The 26,088-nt window shown below is 32.4% G+C and overlaps 2 protein-coding genes across 2 annotated transcripts; one reads left to right on the top strand and one right to left on the bottom strand.

Moving 5' to 3' along the window:
- The first annotated feature begins 6,958 nt into the window (after positions 1–6,958).
- On the top strand, positions 6,959–7,670 carry LOC133788570 (uncharacterized). Its single transcript, XM_062226094.1, has one exon. It carries the CDS (start codon positions 7,077–7,079, stop codon positions 7,500–7,502), a length of 426 nt encoding a protein of 141 aa, XP_062082078.1. The 5' UTR covers positions 6,959–7,076; the 3' UTR covers positions 7,503–7,670.
- A 1,375-nt stretch (positions 7,671–9,045) lies between these two features.
- Positions 9,046–12,269, bottom strand: LOC133788569 (uncharacterized). The gene is made up of 3 exons (XM_062226093.1): positions 12,114–12,269; positions 11,842–11,961; positions 9,046–9,326 (listed from the first exon to the last, which is right to left on the bottom strand). Exons 1-3 carry the CDS (start codon positions 12,132–12,134, stop codon positions 9,210–9,212), a joined length of 258 nt encoding a protein of 85 aa, XP_062082077.1. The 5' UTR covers positions 12,135–12,269; the 3' UTR covers positions 9,046–9,209.
- Between the last annotated feature and the right edge of the window lie 13,819 nt (positions 12,270–26,088).

Here is a 26,088-nt window from a genome sequence, read left to right as displayed (position 1 = left end):
TCAAATGAGCTCTCATCCAAATCCCATAAGGTTTCTCTATCAATTCATGCGGTTGTTCAAAGAGCCTCTCACATAATTTCTCAGAATGCCCAATTATACCACAAATAAAACAAAAAGTTGGTACCCTTTCATATTTAAAGTGGACCCAAAACTAATCCCCCTCCTTCTTCTAAATATTCATCTTCCTCTTCAGAGGAACTTCAATATCAATCGACATTAGCACTCTAAAAAAATCCATCTGAACCCCACTGAAGTTGTTCGGATGCGATTCAGGAAACATACCAATGTAATTACCTATATCTTTGACCACCCTATCTGCCATGAATCCTGGTTGCATCTCGTGTGATTGAACCCATATATCCAATCTATTTAGCTTCATCAATCTTGGATTATCTTTAGGTCATGATAGAATTGAAAGAGGTACAGATTGCTCTCCAATTCCCTTACATACATACCCCTTCCTGGTTTCCAGAGTGCCACCATCATATGATGCATTACTTGGAAATCCAAAGGTTTATCTACCAAGAATCACCCCACCAAGCACCAACGCGCATCAATTCGTATGATCTCCGCCCCCACATTGTTGTATGAGAGACCTCCTTGTTCTTCTTCATTAAGATTATTACCAGAACACCTTGCCTCCAAATCTTGTACCAATCAATTAGTCGACTGTTAGGAACTGTTCCTAGTGCGCAGTGGAAATTGCGATAATGGTAGCATTGTATACAACAACAAAAAATTTCTTCATATAAACAACTTTATATGAGGATCCTTTAATATGAAATATGTTAATAAAAAAAAAATATGCATATGTAAAAGTGATACGAAATGATTTACCTCTTGTAGCCTATCAAGAGTCCTTGAATCTTTTTCATATATATAATTCGATCTTTCTATTCTCGCTAGAGTACTCACACCAAGATCTTCCAAGACGTTCTCTACACTTTAAGATGTGGGTGGGCACATAGAGAACAAAAATTGAATTTGTGAATCAAAAGTATTCTCAACACATGAGACTCTTGATTATTGGCTAGAGAGAAAGAGAGGATTTTCATTTGTGAGAAAGTTGTCATCACTTTTACTGATACTTCAAAAAACTACTCATTTTTCTATTTTCTATCATATAGAATATATATATATGTATTATTATCATAATAATAATAATAATAGTGATCATTTTAAATATAAATGATAATTGAAGACAAAGTCTTACATTCCATTTTAAAACATATTTCATAATGTTTTATTAATTAATTAAATAAAATAAAAAATCAATAACTAATCACCATCAGTAGTGATACACGCATAGGGCAGTCCAAGAAACCCTATGCGTGTAACAATTCCTAAAATAAGGGGATTTAATTTTTCATACATATTTATTTTAATTAAGTTATAATTAGAAATTCAAATAAGGTATGATGTTTTTAAGGAAAAGATAACAACTTAAATTTCAAAATTCAAAATTTGAATTTTCATTATCATCTTATTATTAATTGAATAAATATAATAATCAAAACCAATTTTGACTATCCATATTTATTCTCTCTCACTTAAATAAAATAATTGATTAAAATAAATTTCTTTTATTTCTATACAATTTCAAAAATTGCAATAATGCAATAATAAATTGTGCAACTTCAATTATCACATAATTGTATATTTATCCCGAAGAATAAATATTCTCTCAAATAGTCTATTCACAGTTTGACCCTTGTATCAAATCTTACCTTGAATAATCTTGATAGAGCCGCCCTAGGGACCTATGGACCAATAATGCCAAGCTCCAATAAATAATAGATTATTAACCAAAACTTTTTGATTCAATAATCATATTTATTAATCTCATGATTACTCCACTATAAATATGAGACTGCACTCTTGAGAATTAAAAACATACATTTACTGAGTACTTTATTGTGACCATAAAGTGTCCATTGATATAATCATTACATACAAATTAATCATCTATTGATGATTCATAATTAAGTGGGAATATAATTATCATTTTACCTTTTTAATTATATCTTGTTTCCTAGTGTACTATTGACTTCACTAGTGAATGTTAATTCATAATATGATTATGAATTTGACTTCAATAACATTTTCAGTTCCAAAAGCCAACCCAATAGGGAACCATCATTCAATCTATAAGAAGGTATAGATTCCATATCTGTTAAGTTATGTCCCCAGTCATATATACATCATTGAGTCCCCAAAATAATAGTTCTTAGCTTGATCATTCTGACAAACTGTAACACATGAATCAAATGATCAAATGACATATATAGAAGTTCACAGTAACTTCAGGATTAAGATCAGTTTGTATATGATCATCAGTTGATGTGTTTTATAATTCTACAAAACGATATTTAAACAAATATTATTAAATCACATCCGGTCCAGTTCTACATACTCTCAGTATGCATGTATTCATAATACTAGTGGACCGTACTAGCAATAATTAATTTAAAGATTCCACAACTTTATTTTAGTGCGAACTATTTAAGTCCATTATCTCAATCTTGATCCTCTCATACCAATATGATATTAAGGCCACATAGATGAATTTGTGAATTTTATGATATTTACTTAATATTATTAACAATAATATAGTACATAAGCTACATATACACAATAATTCAATTCATTTATTCATTTGATTAAAACCATTATCAACTACAATTGTTTTAAGGGCACTATTCTCAACATCGACTCCATAGCCAAAGAAAACCTCATACTAAAACGCTTAACCAAAACGCACAAATCAGGTCACAAGACCATATGAAAACAAGCCCTACCTATGGACAAGAATCCTTACTATAATCGCAAAAGCCCTAAACCCTAGCATAGCCCTCCTCTCTAAAACCTCTCTCACATATATCACTTTATATATAATTACAATAAAAATATTAAATTTTGTATTAGCCCTGATACTTCAAATTCGTCATGGAAGTAATTGAGTTGTTTTGTGAATTGAAATCTCGTTTTAATGTGAATGGGCTCACTTGTGTTTAGACAACAATAGTATTGAAGACCACTTAGATATTTTAAGTAATGAAAAATAAATCATAAATCCAAGAAAGATTGTGGACTAAAACATAACAAGACTATAATAAGTCAAAATAAAATAAATAAAAGCGATTGATAATTATCTTTAAAATGTTATTCAATCATAAATGTTGTTATTTATGAGGAAGCTCGTGAGGAATCCATGTTTAATTCAAAAATTAGTTTTCTTTCTAATAATATAAATTAAATTACATTTATTATTTTAAATTTCAGTTAATTAAAAGATGTACTTAAATTAGAAAATGAATACATTAATCACAGGGAATTTTTTATAAATATGATTTTTTTTTTAAATTAATGTATAAAATACGGTTTTACCATATTATTAATTTTCTCAAATTAAAGTTTAAAAAGCCATATAATATATAACATTTTAAAAAATTAAGATTTAGATTTTATAATTTAAAGGAAAAATACAAGTTTGGCCTCTGTATTTTGTCTGAATACTCGGTCAGTCCATATGTTTTGTTAAATGATATTTCAGACCCCGTATTTTACAAAACGGATCAAAATAGTATCATGAGCCTAATTTTAGTCAATTATTTTTTCAATAAGAAAAAAATGCCCTCAACTTTATTAATCAATGAATTAAATTATATTAGATAAATCATTGTTAAATTAAAAATTAATAAAAATTTAGAAAAATAATAAAAGAACATTTTTAATTCATTAAAACTTTAAAATAATTATTATAAAATAAATAAAGATTGAATCTAAGCTAAAATCAAACTTTAGTTCATCCATAAAACCCATATCCAAAATTTAGATTCAAAACAAAAAAAAATTAAAACAAAACATGTTCTTAAGTTCATCTTTGAAACCCAAATTTCAAACCTAGAGTCAAATCAAAACATGTTCTTCAATTCATCCTTAAATCTAGATTCAAGCATCAATATAACATTCTTCAACAAAAATTGAAGCCTAAAAAAAATAGTAGAACCAAGATCAACAATGACAATGTTAATAAACCCAACAAAATTCAAGATGAGAATTTCACAACCAAAATTTAAAATTCATCTTCATGTGTCTTGTCTGAAACATCGTCAATGTGACTTCCATAAGCCCAGGTCAACCTAAAACACTTCGTCGTCCTTCTGCAACATTGGAAAAAACTTTGAACCTCCAAGCTCGTCCTCAATAGTGTGTCTCTAGCCCATATCCAATTTCAAAGCATCGTTGAGCTTGCCTTCTGTCAACCCAGATCTGTTGTCGTCCTCCTCCTCGTCGCTGCCCACCCCTCATCGTTGTTGACACCCAGATCTATTGATGTCATCCTCATCGTCGTTGCCCGCTGATGCCCAGATTTGCAACCAAGTCCCAGCCGACTTGATCTAAAGCTCCACCGTGAATGGGAGAAGAAACAAAGCTAGGGTCGGCTCCACCATGAAGGCACTGCAAAGAAGAAACGAAGGATTCTCTAGTGTCGGCTGGGTAGGGAGAGAAGAAAGGGGAGAGAAGAGAGAGGGAGGAGAGAGAGAGGAAAAAATAATTTTATATTTTTTAATATAAGAATGTATTTTTAATTATTAATTATTTTAATTTAAGGGCATTTGGTCTTATTGAACAAATATTTGACTAAAATTGGGCTTAGGGTACTATTTTGATTCGTTTTGCAAAACACGAGATCCGGAATGTTATTTAACAAAACATAAAGGCAGATCGAATATTTGAGTAAAACATATAGGCCAAACTGCTATTTTCCCATAATTTAATTATGTAAAATTATTGAGCATTATTTCTTAACTTATATATTTATATGGAAATCTAAAAGTCATATATTTAAAAATATATATATATATTAATAAATGAAAATTTCCATATTAAATAGTAAAAAAACAAAATTGTTAATTCTACTTAATCATAATATGTTCAGAATAACTTTTGTAAATAAATAATGTTTTAAAATTTAGCTCAACTAATTACACACTCAGCTTTTATTATGTTTTCAAATTACCAACCAATTACAGAATTAATATTTTAAAACTAAAATACAACAGATAGATAATCCAACTAATGATATTTTCATAAATATATTTTCAATTATTAAATTCAAATTCTTATATCAAGTTTACAAATAAAATAATAATAATTTTCAAATCACAAACCAAAACTTAATACTTTCACCAAATATATGCACCAACTATTTAGTTGTATATTAAGGTTATCCAAAATTGGGGAATTTTCAATTACCCCAATAAATTATTGTTATTATAAATTGGAGTGGTCCAACATCGGAATTCGGAATGTTAGGAAGAAATCAAACTTTCAAAATTATATAAACTTAATTGGCAGTGGACAAGTCTCGTGAGTTTGGAGGAAGAAAAACATGTGATGTGCTTAAGGATCCACTTTCACAACTATGGTAGCAACTACCAAAACTCATGTGCAAAACATAAATAGACAAACGAAACAAAGGAAACTACAAACAACTCCAATTTATTCTTTATTGATACAAAAATTTATTACATAAAGAAGATCCACGTGTCATGTGTACATAGCATCTTATCTTTGCTTTTCAAGGCCAAACAACCAACCATTTTATAGATGATCAGTCAAGTTCTACCACAGCCTTTTTCTTTTTAACTCCAGGCTCATCAAAAGATTAGTAGTACGACTCCAACATAAAAGGATCCATAGTTACAATATAAACACACTATTGAATTACACAATTCATCATCATTTGATATTCTTTCTACCTTAATTTAATCTCAATCTTCATGGCCCTATAATTAATTTGGCTAAGGGTACACGGCAAGGCATGATGTAAGATGTAAAGAATGAGTGGAAAAGAGAATTTCATTATATTTTAGCCAAGGCATGCGCTTGGTCTTGACACTCTCCAAATAAAAAAACTCACCCCTCTACCTATATAGAAAGACATAACTATAATTACACACATCATGTATATATATACATATGCATTATGTTATATAGCCTTTGCTGGCCCTCCAAGCTAAGAAACACCATCATCCCCAGCTTCCCATATTACTTTTTCTACCACTAAAAACAATTAAAGAAACACAAGCACTTCCCCTACTATAATGTCAATTCGTATTAGCTTAAAGATTGAGGTGTACATTTTCAAAGTAGAATTAAGACACCACATAAAAAAATTAGTTTAGCTTTTCAAGGTTTACAAATATTCATTATTGTTTATATGTAGAATTATTTCTTGGGATTCTTTCTACTGCGACATAAAGTCATTGTTGGGGTCATTGCCATTATATATAATGCTTCATCAACACACATGCTCGCGTGTTTGTAAAGCTTTGTGTACTCTACACTATTATGACACATTTAAACCATTTGTTAATATATACTATGATGAAGAATTGGTTTATTAATAATAAAAGAAACGTTTAATAATTGAAAATAATTTATTTTTATACGACAAGCATGGACATTGTGAGTTTACTTAGACACTTGTAGTGAATAATATGATTAACTTCCTGCCAAAACACTTTAAGAGATGAATTAATGAACAAATCATTACATCCCCTGTACTCGGTATTAATGTCTAATGTTTTTTTTATTAAGGTAATGAATTACTAAGCAAGCAATGATATTTTTACTCTTAATTATTGGTGTTTTATTTAATGAAGAGTAATTTAATAATAAGACATCACTCTGAAATGAGTTAATTGCTCGAGTCTTCCTAAAGCATTTCCTGAATTTTGTCCATTCAATGCCCTCATGTTTCTCTTTCCCCTTTTTCATATAAAATTTATTAGCTCATGCCATGTACATTTGCAGACTCTTCCAACTTCACACAGTGAAGTGAGTAAGGGTAATTTGGGAAAAATACACACAGTTCATCATTCTGTCTCCTTGCTTTCTGACCTCTTTTTCATCACCAAAATTGAAGTCCAAGCAAGAAACTCCAGACATGACCCTATAAAAGTCATACCAAGATATCAAAAACTTCAACTGAAACCATAGTCACATCCCATAAAGAAGCACTTAGTCCCCCACCACCAAAAAAAAAAGTACTCAACAATCACCTAAACATGTCTTCAACAACAATAGTTTCTCTCCTACTCCTTTCCTCTTCTCTGACCTTAATGCTATCAATCGCCATGGCTCAGGGCAGAGCCCCCCACGGGCTAGCCAACGAGAACCCAATTGCCTTCTCACCATCAGCATACGATTTCTTCCACCCCACCAAGCAAAGCAAGCCTAATAAGGAAAGGCCTTGCACTGAGTTCAGTTGCTCGCCACTACCTATGGCAGCCCAGATTGAAGCCACTGGTGAAGACCAAGAAAGCAAAATGGTGACTCCCCACAGCAGACAGCGCAGCTTGGGAGCTGGTGGCATTGCAGGGATTGTGTTCGGCTTAGCATTTGCTGTGTTACTGGCTATGAGTGTCTACTATGTTGTCGTGACTCGTCAAGATAACACGAGTCGAGCTAAACCTGCTCAACCTGATGCTTGATATGCCAAAGTCGAAACCTGTCTTTACCTCATGGTTTTCTTTGTTTATCACCTTTCAAATTTTCTTATATTATTAGTTTGAATTCAGTTCAAGTTATGATATCCTTGAGGAATGTACCTATAGATTCAGTGTCAAGCTAGTTATAATAGTATTATTTCATTCATCACACTCCTATCTATCCACTTTTATTATATAAATGTATGTGAGTATGTATCTATACGTAGTTCAGGAGAAAAGGCTTGCCATATAGTGGGAAACTTTGCTGCAAAAATTAAAAGGTTTATATGGAATTGTATAATATATTTGAGCCAGAGGACCTTGTCGATCCTAATATTATACCCGCAATAAAACTACATATTTGAATGCGACTTTGGTTTCCTATCAGAAAAAGGCCAGTACGAAAACGATGAGAAACTTTCCATGCAGAGACCTAATATAAAGATTTATGTTTTGTTTACTCTTAAAACGGAATAGCTTGTTATCAGATTAGCTTATAATAATTGTTACTAGATTTACAATAATCATAATAAAAAACAGCATTCTTATTGATGTGTATATCTTATATTAGAATAGATTTATTATCAGACAGAAAATAAAGAAAAATTGGATGCACATAATACAATCATAACATGAATGATAACCGGCTAAGCGCATGAACGTCAAAGCAATTGGAGGAATAGTTCTTTGCCATTGATGGAAAATCTTAATCAATTAAATTGTGCGGGATTAAGCTAATAGAGATTGAAATAGAAGGTTCATATTACGTGCAATGCCCGTTTGTTTAGTTTTAAAGTTAATGATTCACTATTTTTTTAAAATATATATATAATAAAATGAATTATAATTATATAATATATATAAATATTTATATCAGTAATCTCTACATATATGACTTCTAAACACAATATATAATAACTTCTAAAGACAACATTGACATAAATATATATTTATATGGTTACATGACATATATATAAAATACAATAATATTTAAAAACAAATTAATAATAAAAATAAAATAATAATAAAAAAAGTCATAGTGTAAACAGTAGTATACATGCATCAATTATTTTTAATTTTTAATATATCTCACAATGTCCTTTGGTAAATTTGATGAAGAAAAATAGAATCAATCATTTAATAAAAAACAAACTATTACACAAATTTATAAAATAAAAAAATGATGTATACTTTTATTATTTTTAAATAAATATGATTTAATTATTTAAATTGCCATAAGATATTTTAAAAATATATTATTTTAATTAATTTATTTATTTATTTTTATTTAAGTTTGAGAGTGAAAACAACAAAATTATATATTATATATTTAATATAATATTAAATTTAAGTTTAATTAAATTAAATTTTATTTAAATTATAAAATATATAATTTTATTATTTTTAAATAATTATCACTGTAAAATATCTCAAAAATATCATATTTTTAATTTATTTTGTATAAGTCATATTTAACATCTACAATTAAATATAATAATATTCCGTTAACTAACATAAAAAAATAAAAAACTGTTAAATCTAAGAATTTTCGTTATGTACACACTTTTTTTATATATATGGAGATTAGATCCTTGAAAATCAAGGCCATTGTCTTAAGATGCAAATGATTCAAAGTTAGCAATGTTGTAACATGTATGAATAAGGGGTGTTCATACATTGTATATATTTGGGAATGGTATCACACAAAATCTACCATCCGCGGGAGCTAAGATACTGGATCGCAGGTTCAAATGCCTGGTCTACACCTTTGTTCCACATGCGCGCAAGCTCTGACCGAGTTTCCTTTCCAATTATGGGCTCTCCCACCTGCCGCAAATACCAAATTGGAACTGTTCAGTTAGCCAATTCAAAGCAAAAACTAGAATATGTGTAATAGCTCAATCGTTTGGTCAGAGCATGCCTAAGCATTTTCAAAAATAGCAAAGTTCATCATTTCCGGTGCACGGAATGCCTCACAAAGATCCTAAAAAAGAGTACATAATAAAATAAAAAAAATAAAAAAAATAGAGGCCATTCAAATTCAAAGGTCCAACAACACCCCAATTAACACACTTTTATAACCAATACTGCAGCATAAGTATGGACATCAAAATGATGCTCACAGAAAAACAGTCATTCATAATCACATGCCTAGCAAAAAAGTAAGTTTAATTGCTCTTGTTGATGAGGATGGGTCAACAGCTAAAGTAATCATAGGACGACTTAAAGCATCACTACCTTTAACGATCATATAACATCACTCCTTCTGCATACGTCTATTAACTATTTCTTCTATTTTAAGTCAAGACTCCTGTTCTTTGAGGCAAATACTGAAATCAGAAATAGCCAATAACCATTCAATTTAATAAATATTAAAACTTTACTGCAGCACTAATAGACCCTCCACATATATTACTGAAAGTTCGAGGCCACATAAATGACCGATCGGTCATCATCATCATTGATAGTGGAGCTTCACACAATTTCATTTCTACCACTTTAGTGGACTCTTTGACACTTTCAATTTCTCCAACTACCAAATTTGGTGTAGCAATGGGTAATGGGAATGAAATATGTTCATCCAATATTGATTCCATCACTATAGTTCATTTTTATCCGATTAAACTTGGATCAACAAATGTGGTTCTTGGTTATCAATAGTTGGCTTCTATCAAAGAGTCCAGCATGAACTGGGAATATGACTATGCAGTTCACACTAGAAGGATCAAACATCACCATTCAAGGAAACCCCACACTACCTAAATCTCAAGTTTCCCTACATTCCATGATGCGTCTTTTGACCCATGAGGGTCAGGCCTCCTTTTAGAACTCAATCACTTATATTTGTCTTCTTTTGATGATAATTCTACTATTATCACTGCTAAAAATCCTCCTATTGCTGACCTACTAACTCAACTTTCTCCTCTATTTGTGGTATCTATGAGCCTTCCACCAAAACGAGCCAAGGAGGACACCATAGTCCTTCAAGACAATGTTGCACCAATATTTGTTCGACCATACCAATATCCTCAAATCCAAAATAATGAGATCGACACGTTAGTTGCTGAAATGCTAGCCGCGGACATCATTCAACCAAAGTATCAGCCCCTATTCAAGTCCGTTCCTTCTAGTTAAGAAAACAGATGGTAGCTGGTGGCGCTTTTGTGTAGATTACCGAGCCCTATACAGAGACACCATCTTGGGTAAGTTCCCCATACCTGTGGTAAAAGAGCTCCTGGATGAACTACACGATGAAACCATTTTTTGCAAGTTTGACCTTCAATCGGGCAATCACCAGATTCGTGTGCGAGTAGAGGACATCCCAAAAAGTCTTTCGTACTCATGAAGGACACTGAATTTTAGTGATGCCTTTAGGCCTCACAAATGCACCCTCAATTTTTCACTCTTATGAATGAAATTTTTAAATCATTTTTACAAAATTTGTTCTAGTCTTTTTAGATGACAATCTCATATATAGTCCCTCTCTTGACAGCCATGTATCTCATCTTTCTCAAGTTTTCAACACCTTATACCTCATTTTGAAGAAGTGCGCCTTTGCCCAGCCACGTGTTGAACACCCTGGCCATTTAATGGATGGATGAATGCGGAGTTTCAGCCGACCCAAGGAAGACTTCAGTGTGATATTTAGAATAGTGGGTTAGAGACGTGCAAGATTAACATTTTTTTCGAGCTGGAGTTAATGATGCTATATCAAACTCACAGATGCTGCAGTTTCTTATTGATCCTTCGCTTACATCACATATCAATGTGACATTATATAAAATTGACTACTGAAGTTTTGTAAGTTCACATAATGAAAATCTGAATAAAATAAGGCAACGGGTTCTGTGTTTCTTCCTTCTATAATTATGGATAGGATTAGGCCAGAGATATTTCCTAGTTTCCCAGTTATGAAGGATTTGAGATGAGACACCTTTAATTTAAGGTCTGGTTTTTTGTTTTTTGTTTTTTGCGTAAGATAAATTTGAAGATTTGAACCCCAGACCACTCAAACACACTTACATGTTAATAAATCATTGTTCTGTCGTTGATAAACAAAAATTCATGAGTTCAAATCAATTCATGACAGTTCAAGACTTTCTTTTGCCAAATCATAACAACTCGTCTTTTAATTAAATTTCTCACTCGTAAAATTACATGGAAAATGAAAATTAAAAAAAAACAAATTAATAAATGAAATAATATCAACTGCTAAAAAAATAAAAATTAGGGTAACCTTCAAACAAAACAAATAAGTAACATAATACACTCGAATTCTAGGGTTTCATAGACCTACACTACGTGGCAATGCGAAAGTATCAAAAGAAAGAGAAAAGATTACCTGAAATTGGGAGTTTGATTGGGGCTGAGTATCTGAAATGGACCTATAAATACTTCTTCGCTGCTCGAAAACTACTATTCCCGTGAATATGCTTCCAAGTGTGGCCCCTAGCAGCCGCTCCTGCAATATTTTTCATTTCAAAATTACAAAAAGCGAAATCAAATCGAATCGATGATATGAGATATTTAAACCAAATTTCAATGGTTTATGAGATGATATGAAATCCTAGGTCTTACTTTCAAAATAAAAAAAAAAAAACTTCCATGGTTTACCTGAGTGAGAACGCTTATCATGTTCGGCTGCTGAAGAACACAATTCTTTGTCTAGCTTTGGGTAGATCGGAGGGAAGGAGGAAAGAAAACAATCGAAACACGAAGCAGGGAGTCGGGAACTTTCCTAGTCGAGATGGTGTAAATGATTCTGGCCCAATGGGCTATTTGTTTCACTATTAGGGTGAGCCCAATAGATTTTTACGAAATTTACATCGGGAAATTTAGACTTTATATGAGATTTTTAATAGAGTGTGAAAAAATATAACTTTTTTAAAAAAAAAAATTAATCAATGGTTTTTTTTAAGAATTTTCACTTTTATGGGTTTATTTTCCTATATTTTTGTATAAAAGTTGGTTTATGCAATAGTTTTACTCATAATCAAATTTGGAAGGGTATGTTTGTAATTTGATTATTATTTTTTTAGGTTATTTATTTTTTATATTGTTTTTATATTACTAATTTTATATTAAATTTTTCTTTGGTTATTTTATAATTTTTTTTTTTGTAATATGAATTTTTTTTTAAATTATTATTTATTTATTATAAACATTTTTTTTAAGATTGTACGTTTTTTTTTTCAAATCCTGGGTAGGGTAAGCAGTTACTTAATTGATCTTAAAAAAAAATCATAGAGCTAAGTTAAATAACATGCACCAGGAGGGGTAATCAGTTATCCTGAGATGAGTAATTTTCTACCATAAGAGAGGTAACCAGTTACCTAAGAGGGGTGACGAGTTACTCATATTAAATATGAAAAGAAACATCAAATTTGAAGGAAAAAATGGAAGAACACTTCATTAAAAAGGGAAGAAGAAGTAACTATGATTTCAGTAACATAAGTAACTAGTTACCATAAAGAAATCATAAATATACACACACCAGAACGTGAAAGTAACCAGTTACCCTCAGAAATATACACACAAAGAATGTGAAGGTAACCAGTTACCCATTCACGTTGTCATATTTTTATTAGTTTTCTTTCCAAATTTTGGTATTCCTATAAGTGTTACAGTAATTGATTTTAATTTTTTTACATATAGTGGAAAACACTATAAAAAAATTACAATAATAAAAGATAATAAATAAAAAAATAGTAGAATAATTATATAATGTTAAAATATATGTGTGAAAAAATTGAAAAAAAAATAGAATGAGAAAAGAATAAGTACAAAAATGAAAAAAAATATGAAAAAAAAAACAAAAGAAATGATGAATGAAAAAAAAATAGATGAATAAATAAGAATAAAAAGAAGAAGAAGAAAAAGAATGGAAAAATGAAAAGAAAAAAAAATATGAATGAAAAAAAAAGCTCATATGTGTGAAAAAAAAAATGGAAGGAGAAAATAATAAATACAAAAATGAAGAAAAAAATATAATGAAAAAAAAAACTGAAAAAATATGAAAAAAAAAACAAAACAATACAAATGAAAGAAAAAAATAGATAAATAAATAAAACTGGAAAAAAGAACAAGAAGAATGAAAAAATAGGATAGAAAAAAATTGGTAGAAAAAAAAAAGAAAAAGAAAAAAATGGAAGAAAAAACAAGTAAGGAAAAAAAAAAATTAAAAAATGATGGAAAAAAATAAAAATAAAATTACTTTCAAAATCAAAGAAAACATAACTATAATAAAAAAAAATATGACATTTTCATATATTTAGTTAGCGACTAATTGTGTTTCCATACTTTAACTTTTTTTTTAATAAATTTCCCATACAAATTAAGAAAAGTATAACTCCCATATTTTTGCACATTGATGGTATAGAAGCCATATTTTTGAAAAATTCCCGGAAATTTATCAGAAAATTTACATCTGGTATTGGTTTTTGCATTTTATTTTCAATTTTATCATTACTTTTTTTTAATTACATATTTAACATTTTTATACCATTTTTTAAACTTAATGTAACTTAATCCATTCTCTCTCTTATTCTGAGATCTCGTTGACCACCGGAGCATCCGTACACGCGTCAGACCATTAGGAAGAGCAGCTGCCAACGAAGCTTCGACTAAAGTTTCGCCGTCATCCGTTGCCAAAAGCCACCGCACGCGCCGGTCAAAGACGGCGTTGACAACATTTTGACTGTCTTTTCCGGCAATCTCTGGCCACATTGGAAGTCGACGATGGCACCATTAGATCGAGCTTTTCGAGAGGAACAAAACTCATCCACTCATTGGATGCCATGGGTTTCTTGACATCGCCGAAGAAGATGATGGGATGGGTTGTTTTTGTGTTGTGTTTGAAAAGTAACTTTTAAGTTACTATTAAGTTTATTTTCAACTTTGTTTATAAAAAAAAAAAAACATAAATGTATCTTCAATAATTGTAATAAACAATTTATGTGTTGTATTTAAAGAAAAATCATGTAGTTATTTTTTAATTTTATTAAACAAAAATCAATAATAAAAGACAAAAATGTGTATTTATTATTATAATTCGAAAGTAACTTTTAAGTTTTTTTTTTGTTTGATTAATAAAAAAAATCATTATTATTCTCATATAAATTATATTAGTGACTAAAAAGTAAATTAAATTTTTTTATTAAAAAAGTTACTATATAGTATACTTAAAGTAACTTTTAATGATAAGCTATATGGTAATTTGTTATAATTTATTGTAACTCATTAGTTTCTAAAAAATGATTAATCGGTAACGTAAAAGTATCTTAAATAATAAGACACCATAATATAACCTCAAAATGACTAATCGGTATTTTAAGATAAAAAAGTTTCAACAGATAAGTTTTGGAGGTAATCAAAATATATATAAAATAATATGCTCTAAAAATAAACTTTTTTACAAAAAAGTAACCAATTGGTAACTTATCACCATTTTAAGTAACCAAAAGGTTTCTTTTGAAAACCCAGAAAAACCGAAAATTCAGGATTTTGGGAACGTTTCCAATTCAGGTATATTACTTTTAGAATCCGAAATTTTTTGATGATGTGACAAGACATTTTTGTAAATAAATTCTGTAGGTGATTTTTGTAATTATTTATGTTATATGTATATAATTGTAAAGATCCCAAATTTCACACTATATGCATTATAGTGTATATTAATTCAAACAAATGTTAATATTAGCATGCATCCCCAAACTATGCAATTTTATAAAAATGGACTTTATTGCCCCTAAGAGTTCCAAACTATCTCCCTCTTTCTTTAAGGTGATACCACCACCACCACTACTGTAACGTCCCAAAATTCTTATATGTGAATATGTGAATTATATGAGTTATATTATGATATGATTGTTTATGCATGTTTACGAGTATTAAATGTGCTTATAGACCTGGTCCTATTAAAAATGGCATTTTTTCGTAATTTTGACTCATTGAGGGTATATTTGTAATTTTATGTGATATGTGTTTGGGACCACATAATTATGTGGATATATTCGAGATATTTGGCACAAGTCAGTCCATTTTTAGCATGTTAGTGAAAAAAGTCACAACGGTGATAAATACCTGGCTCGGGGTGAGCCTAGGGGTATTTCGATAATTTGGTGAATTACTCGAAACTATTGGAATATGAGATACATTTGAGAAAGATATTAGTATTAAGAGGATTAGTGAATTAAGTGGGGATTTAAGGTGTAATTTGAGGTTTAGTGGGAATTGGTGTCGAATGAACAAAAAGCCCTTAGGGGTTAGCTTTGAGGTTTGACTAAGGCATGGGCAAAATGGTATTTTGCCATTAATATAGCTAAAGAATTAGTAAATGTATAAGCTTCCCTCACTCATTCGCGTTCTCTCTTGCTCTCCCTTACTCTTTCTTATTCCAAAGTGTTGGGGTTTTATGCCCTAATTAAAACTCAAATTCTTTGTAATCTCATTTTATTATCAATAAAAGAATAGAAATCATTTTTTGACTTGGTTAATCACTTTGCTCACATGTTTTATTTTCATGATTATTTGTTTAATATAAACTTCTATTAAATCTCGAGCATATAGCTAATCGTATTTATAGTGACGTAATCACAGTGGAATGCAAATATGATTATATGTTCAAAAATAAGTTAGTCCTAAGATTAGTCAGTGCACAGGATTTACACTGACTTGCCAATCTACGATATGATCTACTTACACATTGTAGTGTTATGTTCTTTCCAGAACATTAGCAAAGTAGATAAGATCTGATGTATTTGTTACATCGGAATGGATCGATATTGACAGTTGATAAGATAAGTAAACATGCCGTTATTATCTAGTCTAGTCATATCATATAGTTGACCATAGGTCAATTCAATCTTAATTCTTAGTGGTTAGTATTCTAACTGATTGTATTATTTGAGTTTTTTGACTTGTTCGTTACCAGCTTACCCTACAGACTGCCCATACTTACATCTTGGGAACTCGGTAGTATAATTGAGTGAGAGTGATAATCATAGATATGAACATCTATAGCTTCTGATGAAGAAGTGAAATGATGGTTTCTTTTTAGTTTGGTTCAAGGTGTTAAATGATAGAGATCTCATTTCAATAATTAAATTAGTTTACTAAAATTTCATTTACAAGGAACTAAGTGTTTTAAGGATACAATACAATGAGGGGTAAAACGGTATTTTAGTCCTATCTTATTGTAGACCGTCTATAGAGGATTGAGTGACAATTATGGTTGTAACAATGGATAATTAATAGCATATCTATATTTGTTATAGAGCATTCTATGAATTCAAGAGTGCAATTTCGAGTCTATAATGGAGTCACGATGGATTTATAAGTTAGTAAATTTATTTGTTAGATTTATGATAACTTATTAGAGCTTGATTTCATAGGCCCATAGTCCCCATTGTACCTTGGATAAAATCATCTAGATAGTCTCAATTAATTGATTTAATTATCAATTAGAATTATCAAAGTTGACCAGGTCAATTTTGGATAGTTTCATAGAGTTATGTAATTTTGAGAAGAAAAGAGAAATTATGACAGATTTATTAATTAAGATAAATTGGTTATAAATTAATAAATAAATTTAAATCAAAGGTTCAAATTATAAATAATTAATTTGATAAAGGATTTAAATAATTATTTAATTAATTAAATCAATAGAAAATAATACAGGCATTGATTTTAAGTTCAATGGGCTTATAATCAAATGAGAAATTTCACGGGCCTAAAGCCCATGATAATTTTGACCTAGGGGTTTAAAATGACTATTATTTTATTGATTTTTTAATTAAATTAAATGACCTAATTGAGTCTATAAAATGGGTGCTTAGAGAAAAGTCAAAATATAAGTTTGATAAGTCATAAGTCAGATTTTTTGATAGTTTTAGATTCTCTCTAAACACAAGTCTTTTTCTAAGCCTCTTTGATTATTTTCTCTTATTCTCTGTATCTATCTCATGTGTTGAGAATTGCCCACACTAGTCTAGGTGATTCTAGGGATACATTGGAAGGCTGTGAAGAAATTAGAAGAACGGTTCAGTTTCTTGATAATACTCTGCGACAAAAAGGATACAAGAGTTAGAGAAACTGAAGGAATGACTCTTTACTTCTGCTGCGTATACTGTAAGTATTCTAATCATTGTTTCTCTTTGAATTCAATTTTAGAAACATGTTCTATGCTATTTCATATTAATTTTTTTGATATTAGATATACATGAAAATAAATAAAGATCCTGTATAAGTTTTTTCCTAACACAAAGAACAATCCTTGAAGCTTTGAGTTTAGAAGCAATCTTTGGTGGGAATTGAAGGGTGCAGTAGGATTAGAAGTTGCTAAAGGCCACTATTCACCCTAGGATTTTTAGATTATGAGGTAATTCTTTGGTTCTTTTCTTCTTTAATGGTGTTCTTGGTGGGTTCTTTGATTTTTAGACTTTAGGTTTGGTAATTGTTAGTTCTAGGTAGTTATTGGGAGTGATTTTGATATATTGATGTTGTATGTGAACTGCCTAGTTGATTTGGGTCGTTTTTGGGTCATTTGGTTTGGATTCCGATTTCTGAAATCACAATTTCTAGGTTTCTCGCGGTAGCGTTGCGAATCTTGGTAGGAGCGTCGCGACCCGCTTGAATGTCTTCGAGGGTGGGTTTCCCTCGGACCGCCATGGCACTGTGGCCCTTAGTAGGTAGCGTCGCTGCTCAAAATGGGAAGAAATTTTGGATCAAACTCTCGGCTAGTAGGGCGTCGCGACCATTAGTTATGGGTGTCGTGGCTCCAAATGCATATGATTTCTTGGAGGCTTCTCGGCCTATTGTGGGGTCGCAATGCAACTAGGGGGTGTCGCGGCGCTAAATGTGATTTTGAGTGTGTAGGTTTTGGGTTTTGGGAAACCAAATCAGAGGGCTCCGGGATGGTTCCGCTAACCGAATTAGTGGAATCTGAAGTCCCGGGGGCTAGGACTTGGTCTTGAAGCCCTTTATCGGATTAAATTCTTGATGAATATTTTCCTCCATGTGTTGTGACTAGGGTTTCCCGCAAGGCTCGGGCGAGAAAGAATGTGCCCAAGGTCGCCTCGTTAATTTGCTCAGGATTTGAGATAAGAAAACCGACACTTGCATCGAGTGCCCTTATTATAGGACACAGGTATGACAGTGTCATGAATCTGTTGAAAGTTAAATGTATGCTTTGTATAAACCTTTGTTGTTATAACTGCTTGTACTGATTGATTGTGATTGTGATCGATTAGTCGTGAGATTGTTATCTACATTACATGTGTAATGTAGTCTGTAGGGGCAAGGCCATTACAGGGGTGCGATATGCGCCGTAGTGGTGGGGCCATTGTAGGGGCGCGATATGTATCCACTCGACATGAGTCGTATATTGATTGGAAAATTAATGTGAACCCGTGGTGATTATAAAGTATGGAGTACATGTTAATGTAGGGAACGGTTCCTAGTGCGTATCCGAAATTGTGGTAATGGTATACAACAAAAATTTTCGTATAAAAAATCTTTATATGAGGATCTTTTAATATACAATATGTTAATCAATATATATTATGAATATGAAAAATAATACGAAAATGATTTACCTCTTGTAGCCTATCAAGAATCTTTGAATCTTTTCGTATATGTTTCGATCCTCCTATCCTTGTTGGAGTACTCACACCTAGATCTTCCAAGACGTTCTCTACACCTCAAGATGTGGGTGGACACATAGAGAATACGGATCAATTTTGTGAATTAAAAGTATTCTCAACATATGAGACTCTTGAATATAGGCTAGAGAGAAAATGTTTTTTTTTGTGAAAAAAGATTATAGTTTTTCTTATCTGTATAAAACTTGTCCAGACCTGTTATTTCTATTTTCTATCAAATAGAATATATAGACATTATTGCCATAATAATAATAATCACAATAATAAATAAATAAAAATCAATCATCTTTTATAATAATAATAATGATAATAGACAAAAATCTACCATTCCATTTTAGAACCCTTTTTTAAAATGTTTAATTAATTAATTAAAAATAAAAATATAAAATCAATATCTGATAACATCAGATGTGCCACACGTATAGAGCAGTCCAAGCCCTATGCATGTGGCCTATCCCTGAAAAATTGGATTTTAATTTTTCAAGTGTTTTTATTTTAATTAATTAATAATTAGATATTTAAATAAGGTATTATCTTTTTAAGGAAAAATATAACAACTTAAATTTCAAAATTTGAATTTCCATTATCATTTTATTATTAATTAAATAAATAAAATAATCAAAACCAATTTTGACTATCCATATTTATTTATTCACATTTAAATAAAATAATTGATTAAAATTAATTTATTTTATTTCTATACAATTTCGAAATTAAACAAATGCGATAATAAATTGTGCAACTTTAATTATCACATAATGACAAATTTATCCCAAAGAATAAATATTATCTCAAATAGCTCATTCACAGTTTAACCCTTGTATCAACTCTTACCTTGATTAATGTTGATAGAGCCGCCTCAAGGACCTATGGACCAATAATTCCAAGCTCCAATAAATAAAAGATTATTAACCAAAACTCTTTGATTCAATAATCTATTAATCTCATGATTATTCCACTATAAATATGAGACTGAACTCTTGAGAATTAATGATATATATTTACTGAATATTTTATTGTAATCATAAAGTGTCCATTGATATAATCATTCCATACAAATGAATCCATTCATAATTAAATGGGAATAAAATTACCGTTTGACCCTTTTAATTATATCTTGATTACCGTTGACTTTACCAGTGAATGTTAATTCATAATCTAATTATGAATTTGATGTCAATAACATTTTCAATTCCAAAAGCCAACCCAATAGGGAACCATCATTCAATCTATAAAAATGTATAGATTTCATATATGTTAAGCTATGCCCTTAGCCATATACATCATTGAGTCCCCAAAATAATAGTTCTTAGCCTGATCTGTCTGACAAACCGTAACGCACGAATCAAAGGATCAAGTGACATATATAAGAGTTTATAGTAACTTAAGGATTAAGATCAGTTTGTATATGATCATCATTTGATGTGTTTTATAATACTACGAAACAGTATTTAAACAAGTATTATTAAATCACACCTGGTCCAGTTCTACATACTCTCAACATGCAAAATACCTTCACTAAAGTGTCTTACTACACTAGTAACCCGGATCTAGGTCACATGTATTCATAATACTAGTGGACCGTACTAACAGTAATTATTCTAAAGATTCCATAACTCTATTTTACTGTGAACTATTTAACCTCATTATCTCTATCTCAGTCCTCTCATGCCAATATGAGATTGAGACCACATAGATGAACTTGGGAATTTTTCTGATATTTACTTAATATTATTAGCAATAATATAGTACATAAGCTACATATATATACAATAATTCAATTCATTTATTTATTTCATTAAAACCATTGTCTACTACAATTGCTTTAAGGGCACAATTCTCAATAATCTCCCACTTGCCCTAAAGCAAATGAGGCATTTCCCTTAACCTCATTCTTCTTGCATGGCCCTAAAAAGATTTAATAGATAAAGTCTTTGTGAACGGATATGCAAGATTATCTTCAGAGGAAATCTTCAAGACATCAACATCTCCTCGATTGGCTATCTCTCGGATCAAGTGATATTTCCTCTTGATGTGTTTTCCCCTCTTGTGATTTCTGGGTTCCTTTGAATTAGCTACTGCCTTGTTGTTATCATAGTACAGAACAAGTGGTTGATCCATGCCTAGAACAACTTCCAAATCAATATAGAACTTCTTTAGCCATATAGCCTCTTTAGCTGCTTCACAAGCTACTATGTATTCGGCTTCCATGGCGGAGTCTGCAATAGTGGATTATTTAATACTTCTCCAAACTACAACACCTCCTCCAAGTGTGAAAAATGATCCAGATGTCGACTTTTGACTATCTTTGTCTGATTGAAAATCAGAATCAGTATATCTGTTGGGGTTCAGGTCTCCACCTGAATACACAATCATGTAATCTCTAGTATGCCTAAGATCCTTGAGAATATTCTTTACTGCTGTCCAATGACTCAATCCAGGATTGGATTTATAACGACTGACTATCCCTACTGCATAACATTGCATACATTAGACTGCCTATTGCAGAGGCATAGGGATACTGTCTCATGTCCTCCTCTTCTTGAGGTGTTTATGGGCATTGCTCTTTAGACAGTTTAACTCCTGACTGGGTAGGCATAGTGCCCTTCTTGGAGTTTTGCATGCCAAAATGTTCTAGCACTTTATCAATATAAGTTGCTTGAGACAGTGCCAAAATTTTGTTCTTTCGATCTCTATAGATCTGATTCCCAAAACATATTTGGCTTCTCCCAAATCCTTCATTTGGAATTGTTCAGCTAACCATTTCTTTACTTTTGATAATGTTTCTATGTCATTCCCAATGAGTAGAATATTATCAACATAAAGAATGAGGAATACAACAATCTTATCTTTAATTTGTTTGTAAACACAAGGTTCATCAACGTTTCGTTCAAAACCAAACGTTTTGATTGTTTCATCAAATCTAAGATTCTAAGATCTCGAAGCTTGTTTAAATCCATATATAAACTTAAGAAGCTTGCAAACTTTTTGCTCTTGACCTTTAACTTCGAACCCTTCTGGTTGAAACATGTAAATGGTTTCGTCAAGATAGCCATTCAGAAAAGCTGTTTTAACGTCCATTTGCCAAATCTCATAATCCATGCATGCAGCTATGGATAAGAGTATGCAAATAGATTTGAGCATGGCCACAGGTGGAAAATTTTCTTCATAATCAACTCCTTCTTTCTGTATGTAGCCCTTTGTTACTAGCCTTGCTTTGAAAGTCTCTACTTTCCCATCTGATCCTCTTTTCTTCTTGAATATCCATTTGCAACTAATAGGTTTAACATTTTAGGTGGATCTTCAAGAGTCTAGACAGAATTGGAATACATAAATTTCATTTCAAGGTTCATGGCATTCAACCATTTTTCTTTGTCAGAACCTTCCATTGCATCTCTATATGTCAATGGATCATCTTTGTTTGTGTCAGACACAAGCATCTGAACTTCATGTTCATAGCGTACTAGTTGTTTACCAACCCTCCCACTACGACGAAGCTCTCTATTGTTCTGACTAGAACTAGCGATATCCTCTTGCCATTACTGGTGATTGGTCTTGCTTATTTGAGACCATTTCCTCAAGTACAACGTTACTTTGAGGTTTGTGGTTATTTATATAGTCATGCTCCAGAAAAGTAGCATTCGTAGATACAAACGTTTTGTTATCTTTAGGACTATAAAATATACCATCTTTTGTTTCTTTGGGATATCCTACAAACATGCACACTTCAGTGCGTGATTCCAACTTCCTAGTCTTTCCTTTAAGCACGTGTGCAGGACAACCCCTGTGTTGACCCTCGTTTTGGTCAACTGACACGGAGTCAAACGCTTGATGTGATGGAAGGTGTTGAAATAGATCTAATGGAAAGAACACTAAACGACACGACAAATTATAGTGGTTCGGCCCCACGAATTGGTAATGACCTATGTCCACCTAAACTATTATTGATATTAATTCTCAAAGGAGTGATCAAAGAACTAGGGTTCTCTGAGTTTCACAGACCTTAGAGAGATGAATAATACAATCGTAAGATAATAGCTCTAATTCTCTTGTAAAGTGTAAACTTAAATCAGCCAATTATCCTCTCCTTGAGCTATTTCTTCTTTATTTATAGGCTCAAGGAGGATTACATAAATTTGTTACAGATATTCTTTCCTAAATAATCGAATACTCAGGAATTATGGGAGATAATCCCGGATATCGTTATAATTGCATAAGATCTTCTCAAAATATACGGAGTATACGACCAAGCTGGTCGTATATAAAGTCCAAATGTTATGCTAGGGGTACCTCCCTGGTCGATAGTCGAACAGAACCTTGCCAGGTGTCAGCTATGTGTTAAAAATGTCTGCCACGTCATTCACGCCTATTCTTTGGATAACATTTGCCCCCAAGTTTATTTATTGCGACCAGCAATAAGTAAACTTAGGAAAACAACCTTTCATATGCCCCACGAAATCTGTCAGAGCCCTCGTGCGTTTTTGAAAACCATGACTTAATCACGTCTAATCAAGCCTTTTCAGTTTTCAAGAAACCACCCCGACAGCTGTTACACTCCCCCATGCTTCGAAAAAGGGAAAGTCATGATTGCTACTTTTTGTCATACTTCGGCTTCTATAAGTAACCCCCTCATTCACCTTATAATCTTTTACTCACCATTTTCTGCCAAGAACTCTCAAGAACTCCATCCTAGAATTTAGAGCTTCGAAGGTCTCAGACGTCCTGCTGAGGATCCTACAGACCCAAAGCTTCTATTTTTCAGAGTCTCCAACCTTCATCCAGGTAATTTTTCTTCGTCTTTACTTTATCTTTTTCTATCTGTCTTCAGGGACTGCTGACCATAACTGCTGGCTGGCGCTGTGCTGGGGCGTTGGTGTCTCGGGGAAGGAACTTTGATTCCAGGCTCGCCGAGGCTAAGCAAACACTCGAAGCTAAAAACAACGAGCTTGCTAAACAGAATGGCGAGTTGCTCGGGGAGAACACAGAGCTGTCCAAGCAAAAAGCTGAGCTACTCGAGGACAAAGCTACTCTGACCAAGGAGCTGCTGGAAACCCGGGACGCCTTGAAGAAAGCCAACGAATCTAGGGAAAAGTTCAGGGAAAGCGCCAAGCTCAACTATCAAGAAGCTGTATAGCTCGAGCTTGATCTGGTCGCCAGCAGGCAGGAGGCGGAGGAACTCGGGAAATGAGTGCAGGAGCTTAAGGAGGCTGGGGCCAAGGATTTGGAGAAGTATAAGTAAGCCACTCATCTCTGCTTCTACGAATTTTGGAAGCATAACTGGGAGGCTAACTTCAGCTATCTTTCCGAACGCTTGAGGAGGACTCTAATGACGCAGTGCGCCATTCGTCTAGAAGAAGAAGAGAAGGCAGGAGTGTCTGCTTCCCCAGAGATTTCCCTGGCAGCAGGGATAGACAGTGCAGATGCTGAAGCTGGCCCAGCCGTCGACCAAGGTGCTCCTCAGGACCCTCCAGCTCCTTAATCTTTTTTTTCTTCTTTTATCTCAACTACACGACCCACAGGTCGTATTGTAAAGCCAATTTATTTTTTATTGCTGCAAGGGCAGCCATGTTACTTTTATTTGAACAGTTACATCCGAGCAGTACTGCTCGCAGTGTAAAAGGATTCCTTTGACATTATAATATTTTTACTTTATTATAATATCTGTTCGCATGACCGAACCTAGCATAGTAATTTGGCTTGATTTTTCAAAATATAAATTTTGGAAAATACTCTAAGTACCGTAGTATGCTTTCACTTATTTTGTTCATGTGTTTACATACGTCTTGGTATGCTTTGCTATCGATGTACCTTATATGCCCCCCAAGTGATCGAGGAGCTTTAGGTCCTTGGTCACTTGCCTTGACCATGACCTATACGAACATTACTGCTCGGTATAAAATGTAAAACTTATAATACAGCAAAACAACACACGTAATGAACAAATACTTGTACAAAATTACAAAGTTTGGCAAGAATGACTGGCTGTGCATAGTCCCTTATAATTCTCGTATTAAATGGACTAAACATGTCTTTACGAGTGATCTTTAAAAAGATCTTACACTTATAAGCGATTAGCCATATAACATGGTTAACCCTTTTTCAGAACTTGTAAAAAGTACAAATTAATACAAGCCAGTCCTTTAAAAGGATTGTTTATTGATAGTACTTGCGCAGGTGTTCTCCATTCCAATAACGTGGAACGAGATCTTCGTTTAAGCGTGCAAGTTTATAGGTGCCTGGATGAAGGACTTCTTCAATCTGGTAAGGTCCTTCCCAGTTTGGTCCGAGTACTCCAGCAGCTGGGTCGCGAGTGTTTAAGAAAACTCTTCGAAGCACTAAGTCTCCGACGTTGAACTTTCTTTCTTTTACTTTGGAGTTAAAATATCGAGCGACCTTTTGCTGGTACGCAACTACTCGGAGTTGGGATTTTTCTTGTGTCTCCTCGATCAGGTCTAGGGACTCCATCAACAGTTGGCTATTCTGATCTTGGTCGTATGTGAGTCTACGATGCGAAGGCGGATCTAACTCGACATGCAACATAGCTTCATACCCATATGCTAAGGAAAATGGGGTATGACCTGTTGCTGTTCGGTGAGACGTTCTATACAACCAGAGTACTTCAGGCAGCTGTTCTGGCCATGCTCCTTTAGCTTCCTCGAGCCTTTTCTTCAGGGTTTCCTTCAATGTCTTATTTACTGCTTCGACTTGCCCATTTTCTTGTGGGTGAGCAACTGAAGAAAAGCTCTTGGTGATCCCATGCCTCTCTCAAAAGTCTGTGAATAGGTCACTATCAAACTGGGTGCCATTTTCTGAGAAAATCTTCCGGGGCAATCCATATCGACAAACAATGTTCTTGATGACAAAGTCAAGCACTTTCTTTGTCGTTATGGTAGCGAGTGGCTCAGCTTCGGCCCATTTGGTGAAGTAGT

The sequence above is a fragment of the Humulus lupulus genome, chromosome 7 (assembly GCF_963169125.1).
Source record: "Humulus lupulus chromosome 7, drHumLupu1.1, whole genome shotgun sequence".
Lineage (NCBI taxonomy): Eukaryota > Viridiplantae > Streptophyta > Magnoliopsida > Rosales > Cannabaceae > Humulus > Humulus lupulus.
Note: the sequence above shows the minus strand (reverse complement) of the source record. Positions and strands in the feature narration are given on the sequence as shown.